The 8,000-nt window shown below is 36.8% G+C and overlaps 1 protein-coding gene and 1 long non-coding RNA gene across 2 annotated transcripts; both read right to left on the bottom strand.

Annotated features, from left to right (window-relative positions):
• Positions 1-359: 359 nt before the first annotated feature.
• Positions 360-955, bottom strand: LOC149186780 (uncharacterized). Its single transcript, XR_016256153.1, has 3 exons — positions 822-955; positions 560-692; positions 360-453 (listed from the first exon to the last, which is right to left on the bottom strand). It is a non-coding gene; the product is annotated as an uncharacterized LOC149186780 (long non-coding RNA).
• A 113-nt stretch (positions 956-1,068) lies between these two features.
• Positions 1,069-1,617, bottom strand: LOC149186779 (protein argonaute 10-like). Its single transcript, XM_089409451.1, has 3 exons — positions 1,553-1,617; positions 1,306-1,439; positions 1,069-1,208 (listed from the first exon to the last, which is right to left on the bottom strand). Exons 1-3 carry the CDS (start codon positions 1,615-1,617, stop codon positions 1,069-1,071), a joined length of 339 nt encoding a protein of 112 aa, XP_089265577.1.
• Between the last annotated feature and the right edge of the window lie 6,383 nt (positions 1,618-8,000).

The following is an 8,000-nucleotide window of genomic DNA, read 5'->3' as shown; positions in this document are numbered from 1 at the left end:
AAACGATACAGAATCCACAAAAAGCATTCAATAAATATGTTAGAAATAGATAATGCTCAAATATATGATCACAGGTACCTTTGGTGGAGGTAAGACCCTCCCGGGGACTTCTGTCATCAACGTGTTGATTTGAATACCAAATTCGGCAGCATTTTTGGCAGTTGAATCTCTCAATTGTCCTCCAATCTAAAACACATACACACAAGTATATTGATTCACTCTCTTGGTGTTGACTTTTGAAGATAAAACGAAAAAGGTAACGTTATTTCTGCTTGATACTAAAATGCAAGAACGTATGAAACAACATTGCCACGGATGAACGATCTATGGACTTACCACTTTAGTTCTCTCCCTTCGGTCTTGGGGATGTAAACAAGTTAGATTTAATAAACCACTTCGTTGTTGTTCTGTTAGAACTTTGATATAAGGCTGATCCATTTGAATCCGACAAAGCTGCATCCGATAATTTTATAAATTACATGATGATGCCATAATAGAATAACTCAATAATGCTACAACAACCACATCACAATATTTCATAAATACGATAAGAGTTTACCTCGATGGGAATATATTTCTTTTTCTCTTTATTACCGGCTTCGATCGCCGGAAAGCCCCGCAATCGGAGAGTCAGCTTGTACTGTTGTTGGAAATAGTCGACAATAGAGAGTTGCACTCCATTGCTATCAAAACTGTTCAAATAAAACAATGCACGTGCTTTGAATTCCTAATAGGAAGAGACAAAAATCTGAGCAATATCTAGAAAGCCAAATAAAAACAATAAATTTCAGGAAGCCCCTTAAACCTAAGAATTAACACACCTTAAAACCTCCAAAGGCCTATCAGTCAAACCTTTAATTCGATAACTATGCCTGATATGAATAGTTTCGACACGAAGACCTTTAAGCAACCTTTTCAACTGCCGCACAAACAAAAATTATATAAAAGCTACAAGTCACTTGGTCATATTTATGTTCCAGTTAGCAAAAGGAAAGGAAATCCCAAACTAGAAAAAGAAATCATGTCCTTGCAACCAAAACAGCGTGAAGAAGAATGCAAACAAACTCCTCATACCCTGGATTGCATCACGTCACCGACAGAGTCATTTCTAGAAAATTCGCGGTCCAACCCCCGCACGTCTTTTCGAAAGGCCTCACTAATAAATCTTGGTAACTCAATAGAATCATAGAAGGGCGCCGCAGCAATGTCTATGGCACAAAATTATTATCTCTTACAACTGTGTATATCAAAATTCAAGAAGATTTAAGAATTTTTCTCAAGCTGGTTATCAGAACAACACCATACCTATATTTAAAGTGAGAAGATTATCTTGCGCGGGCCGAATAGATTGATAAAACCCCCGATAGGCCACCAAACCCCCCTGAAGCTTCTCAACGCCAAAGTGTTTCCCAAAGAACGATCTCCCTTTTTCAACGAAACTGCCAATGCAAACATTAAATATTGTAAGCATTTATAGAGCATATTTTATGGCAAATCCAAAAAGCAAAAAGAGCCACAATGTTATCATTTATTTGGTAAATTGCAGGCTTACACTCTCAGAGCTGCTTGACGAAGCACCACATCCATAACCTGCAATGCTTCTCGCGGAAGCGACATAACCATGAACTCTTGCATGCAGGTAACAAAAACCCTCAGTATTTAACCAGAATGCCATACAGTAGCTGAACTTACCAAAGCCACACCGAGCAGGCAGGAACTCCACCGCAGATGAAAAATCGCACAGACTGCAGATCTAAACAAGCAAGTAACAATACCCGAGCAGGCAGGAACTCCACCGCAGACGAAAAACCGCACAGACTGCAGAGCTCAACAAGCAAGTAACAATACCAACCCAAATGCCGCGAAGACAGTAAAACCCAAGCCGAACTTTCCAGCATCTCGAGGAGGGACACCTGGCCACCGATCAGACCACCAGAGCGCATGCAACCACGTGCCCCTCACGCGCGCCACGTGCCATTTGCCCCGAACCATGCGGAGCGCGTAATAAGACCCCCAATCCTTTCCGCCCCGTAAACCTTAGTTTGACTTAGGAAATATGCCAAATATTTGCAAAAATCGCGTCGGTCAACCCAAAGTCAGCGATCTATCGATCGCTTATAGTCCCCGGCAGGGACTAATAACTCATCAAAAATAATAACATCGAAATACTTATAATGCATAACTTTACCAAACAAAAAAAAATATAATAATTTTATTTATTTCTTTTAGTAATATAGTCTCTCAAATTTATTTATTTTCTTAACAATAAGTTTTCATTTTCTGATGCTGAGACTTAAAAGTTCATTCAAGATCTCTTTATTTTTTTTATTGCAGATTCTTTGGAAACCGATACCTATGTATGCGTATTCATAATCATGAGGGGAAATGTGTTCTTATAATCTAGGAAAGGATAAAATGAGTGTTGTCCTCGGGATAACCATACGCTGAGCTTTAATGATTTCTTTAGCATTGAAAGTGGGTATTGCTATACATTACAGCGTTTCAATGTGGGATGATGCCACAATTTCTAGATGTTAGGTCCAACATGCATGGATTACATGAGTGTTGGGTACAATTCTTGCTCACTCACTTACTATACATAGTTTGACTTTGGCACTAGAGAGCATCAATTGGTTGATTAAGATTGATTGAGATTAACGAGACGACGACTAACATAGCGACATCCTACATGTCATACATAGGACTACAAGGAAGGAGGTTAGATGCACAAATACTTGGGATGTGGTGAAAGCAACCACCAAAGACATTGATGTGTGTGGGGAGTTGTTTGACATACTTTCTGGGCACCATGCTAGAGATCATGGTTTGATTCCACTAAGATATTTTAAGAATGTTGATGCAACCCCTTTTGTTTATGATCAATTTATTGGAGTTTGGGGCCAATTCCCTCACCATGACTAGGTCCTACTTTACTTTGCCCTGCATGTATATCCAAAGTTCGTGTTGTATATGAGGCCAGATCACACCAACATCAGATCATATTTTTGTGGACCTGATAGGGGACATAGATATGACTAAAATTTAATAATGGGCAAACTATGATAGAAATGGACAACTCCAAGGTGAGGCTGACTCAACCTGAGAGTGTCTGCTCACATGCCACTTCAATCGTTCACCAAATCATTCATACATAAAAAATATTGGAAATCTGTTGAGGAATTGAACAAATTCCTTAAGAATAAGATCCAATCTAATAGATCACAACAAATCTCTAATAATAGAATAATATGGAGAATTCTATATTTCTCCATTTTTCCAAGTTCCCCCCTTAATGGAGAAATTATTTAAAGCATAACACAAATAACATGTTTGCTCGTCTCAATCTCAACTAGGCTTACAACGATACATAAAAAAACTTGATAACCGAGCTTCCATTTTTGCCTTCTTTCTGAAGGGTCCACGCTTATCCATTTGTTGATGAAGTTTCATCTTCACCTTCCTTGGCATAAGATAGTGGTGGAGCTTCTCCTCTCTTTTATGTTTTCTGCACCAAAGGTGGAACACTTAACTCTTAATCTCCTCTTTCTTGATCTTGAATGCGGGCTAACATTCTTTGTATTTAACATTGTTGTAGGTTCTTGGAACTTATACTTGTCCTTAATGCTTGCAATTGCTTCTTCCTAGTTGCCAATATCTGCATACTTAAAAGCAATGTTAGATTCATAAAAAGAATCATAATGTTTCTTATCATTCTGCTCTTTTAAGAAATATTTCCTTTCCTTATCTTTCTTTACTGGCATAGATGGTTGTTTCATATCTTTAGCCTCTTTAATCAATTATGTTGTTGCAAATATGTTGTCCTACATTTGATTTGTGTATGGAGGTAGGCATCTCTTCTCACCAAAAAACAACTCATCAATAAGATGGTTTTCATGCATCATATTGAACCACTCTCCATAAGATACATATATCTCATCAAATTTGACTTCATATGTCTCTGCATTAGAGAGACTTTCTTCATAAGAAAATCCAGATTCTACATTAATGGTTGTTTCTTCATCTTCACATGTTTCAATGTCAACTACGTGTAGACATTAATCATCCATCATTTCAGCTTCGATGTTGCCATCTTCTGTTTCAAAATTAATTACAAGACTGAAAGCACAATCATCATCTTCAAGAACAATACTTTCATCATCTTCAGCCTCATTCAAACTATACTTCATTTCTAAAATATCCCACAATAATTTTGCATTTTGAATCTCACCATATTCATGCAGTATACTGAATAAGATGTTTTCATCTAATGCATCTCTACTCATATCATGGTTTGAATTAACACAATCATATTCAACATAATTCAATAAATCTACCTTCCATAATATTGTTTTCATTTCAGTTGCCCAGATTTCATAGTCTATACTTGAGAAGATGCGCAGATACAACATTAACCTTTTCACAATTTCATCAAATTATTCACTGAGTTGATCTAGATCTGCATTCTGATGCTTGACCTGATTAGCTACAATTCCATAAGCATCAACCTAAAACTGTTCACCAAATTCTGCTAAAAAATATATTGCATCTGTCTCTTTATGCTTTCTCCTCGTATGTTTCAGTTTTCTTCAATACTGTTTTAGTCTCCTTTGTTGACCCATCACTAAATTCGTCACCAAACCAAATTTGGCAGCCTCTAAAACCTCCTTCGTTGCAACATAGTCAAGTGATCACCACCAGTTGGCTCTTCCAAAACAAATTCGCCGAACTCCTTCTGAGAACAAAATAGGAAAACCAATTTGTACAAATATCTATGATGGCGATTCTTCCAAACTCGTTTGATATCATTCAAGACAAACCATAATGAGGCTTTCTTGGCCTTCCTTCAACAAATCACAATGTGTCACTGTATACATCGTTGCTACCAAAGAGTGGCACAAACCTACCGAAGCCATCGACCACTCCTCCTCCTAGTCAACGCTCAGGCTAATCAATAAACTAATTTTCCATAAGGCAACACCACCATGCTCTTGCTCAACACTTCAACTCTACTAGGCTCAACTTCTAACTACCTAGTCGAGGGATCTCCTCTGTGCCTTCATGCTTACAACAATGACTCACACTGTAATCTTTTCCAGTATGTAGCTCTAATATGTGGATCGAGATTATCTTCACCTTCAGGCGTCCATTCATTGAAAAGAAAATCACAGTCCCTCACACTCGTGTGCATGGATACATGAACAATTTCTCTGGCCTCTTACTCTAACTCTGTAAACAAAATAATTTATGTCCTCCTCTGTTATAAGGTTGCTCCCCCCTTCTTCTCAAATTCATCCTTGGGGTTGTTCCAAACGACAACCAACACCAACAAAGAATTAGAGCGAACACAATATACTTGGCTCCATGACAAACAACTCGAAAATGTCGATCACTTTTTCACAAAAAAGCAAGGAGGTGTTGATTCCCACGTTAGATTGACCAATATCTATTATGCCACATGCAAATGCCAAACCACTCGATCTTGATTCTTACCTCGTTGATTCACTCAATCCCACTCGATCTCGATGTTGTAAGCTACTGGGCTCAGATTAGTATGCATAGTTCAAATAATGGTTAATAACTGGCTCCTACAAGATAACAATGTTCTAAAAATTCTCCCTTTTGCAAGTCGAGACATCTTCTCGGAGCACAACGCTTTCCGACACAGTGTCGTCGTTGCTCCATGCTCTCAATCCCATGGTCATACAAATCTGTTCATGGCTATAGATTTGTTCCCAAAATTGCTCTCACTATCATTTTGTGCAATTGATCTTCAAATGGCGTCCACGTGAGTCTCTACCTCCTTCCAACGACTCCACACTGTGCTTGATCTGTGAGAGCCTCACTGGTTCTGCTGGGACAAGAACTTAGCAGGTTCTCCAACAATGGTGCAGTCATCCAACAATGGTGTGTTACTATGTAGCCTATTTGTCAATCTAAACTCTCATTGCACTTACACAATTAAATAAAAAATAAAGCTCAAATAATGAAAAAAAAGTTCGCAGCCCATAGCATCTCACTCAATCCTTCTTGTCTCTACACGCACTTTCTATAGCACAATTGGTTCAATGTAAGTGATGTTAGTGTCCTATGTTATAGTAGTCAAATCCAAACTTATTCTTTTTTATTATTTTGGTCAATTTGTAAAGTGATGCTATGATCTCATTGAGATCAAGTCTTAGTGTCAATAGGATATACTAAAATTTGAGTGGTAAATAAAGATAAAGTTGTCAAAGTATTAAAAGGTCTAGGTTTAGTAGGTCTAGGGTAATGTGTTATTCAAATCATGAGTGAAGATAGTAAAGGGTCTTTTTTTTCTCATCATTGGAACAATTCGGTGGTGCATTTTCAAGTCAGTTGCAAAGTCACATCAAATACTTCATCATATAATTATCACCACAAGTTGTTTCTGCGCTTCTCCTTTGCACTATGCTTTCAAAATTGCTGTGGTTTCCTGTTCGTTTTGTGTTTAATACCTCAAAATGTTCAATAGGGCACTTAGCTAGTAAGTTTCACATCTGTTCCTTCACTGTTGCGTTTTTCTGTTGCGCTACTCTCAAAGCATTAAAATTGGACAAAGGATAAAGGTTTTTGTGATTTTTCTTGTGTATGGAGGCTCAAGGAGCTTTTTAAGACTGTCAACATCATCAACAAACTATTTTCCTCAGCCAGAGACCCCAACAGTTAGTCAAACATCTACAGGTGGAAATTTGTCGTGCTAAGGCATTGTTTTTTTGTTGTGGGTGATGTTTTTCAAGGATGGGAGTTTACAATATGAAAAAATGTTATCCAATAGGTATCTAATGATTTTCATGTTTTTTTTTCACATGTGTGATACATTTGGAATCTTAGGAGGTGATCAAAAGCATGCAAATCATGAATTCACTGCGATTTTGAAGTAACACAGCGAATGCGCTGCGCTTCAATGCAGTCAGCAATTTGAACTTGAAATTCGAATACAAACCTCATAAAATTAATTCTCATGGTTATGAAAAGAATCCTTAAGTTTCTTTCAGATTCAACATTCTAACATTGATTATATAGTATGAAAAGGAAGCTCGTTGCATTTTGGCCGCATGGGATTTGTTGTGTTTTTTATTGTTTTAGCAGTTAACTTCAAAATAGGTTTCTGACCAAATGGAAATGAATTTTGAAAAAGTAAAAGAGGTTTTTGGGAAAAACAATCTAAAATAATTTGTTTTAGTTTCATCACAGGTGTCATATATTGGAATATTTGAATGAATCTTGACAACCTATTTTTCAGATTTTGTTATTTCTTATTTTAGTCATGATCTTTTGGAACCTATTCTGAGGATCTGGAGAATAATTTTAGAAACATAAGAGAGGTTTATCTCGAGAGAAAGCTCATATACAAAAACCTCCTTCAGTTTTGTAAACAATATCATGATTCGAGAGATATGATCTAATATTTGAGCCCTATTTTCCAGAAATTTAGTCCCTATTTCCTAGCATGTAGATTCTAAATCTAATGTAACTGGCTCTATCTTTAGTGAAATGGTTGAGCTCGACCCCATAAGCACAAGGATGAGATAATTGTCTATATTTCATGAATTTTAGTTTGAAAAATGTTGGTTGGTCAGGGCTTGATTGAGAAGACACAATGCATTATATATTTTCATTAAGTTTTAGTGAATGATGAAGTCAACTTTTATAGGGATTCATGTGTCAATTTCTTATGGTGATGTTTCCTCTCGTGTATGCAAATTTATCTCTTGTTATAATCATTCTTGATTTGTTATGTCTTCATGTTTAGTTAAGAAATAATCTGTTTCAGAATTTAGTGTTAAGTGCTCTGTTATAGCTAACTAAACATTTAGTGTTTTTCCTCTATTGTGATATCTAAAATTCATCCTCAGCTAGATGATTTAGATGTAATTAATTTCACTATTCCTTTTCTCACCATCTATACAAAAAAATTTGACAAACAACACCATAAGGACTGCCTATCTTGCCCCTATCTAAGGATTCCTCATTTTCCCCAT

This window comes from Pinus tabuliformis, chromosome 3_1, assembly GCF_031772625.1.
Source record: "Pinus tabuliformis cultivar Carrire ecotype Pingquan chromosome 3_1, CPIR1, whole genome shotgun sequence".
Classification (NCBI taxonomy): Eukaryota; Viridiplantae; Streptophyta; class Pinopsida; order Pinales; family Pinaceae; genus Pinus; species Pinus tabuliformis.
Note: the sequence above shows the minus strand (reverse complement) of the source record. Positions and strands in the feature narration are given on the sequence as shown.

Coding starts and splice junctions, on each gene's coding strand:
- LOC149186779 (XM_089409451.1), bottom strand. CDS start 1,617: ATGTCGCTTCCGCGAGAAGCATTGCAGGTTATGGATGTGGTGCTTCGT. Junction 1,440..1,552: donor CGTCAAGCAGCTCTGAGAGT/GTAAGCCTGCAA, acceptor TTGCATTGGCAG/TTTCGTTGAAAAAGGGAGAT. Junction 1,209..1,305: donor TCTTCTCACTTTAAATATAG/GTATGGTGTTGT, acceptor TTTGTGCCATAG/ACATTGCTGCGGCGCCCTTC.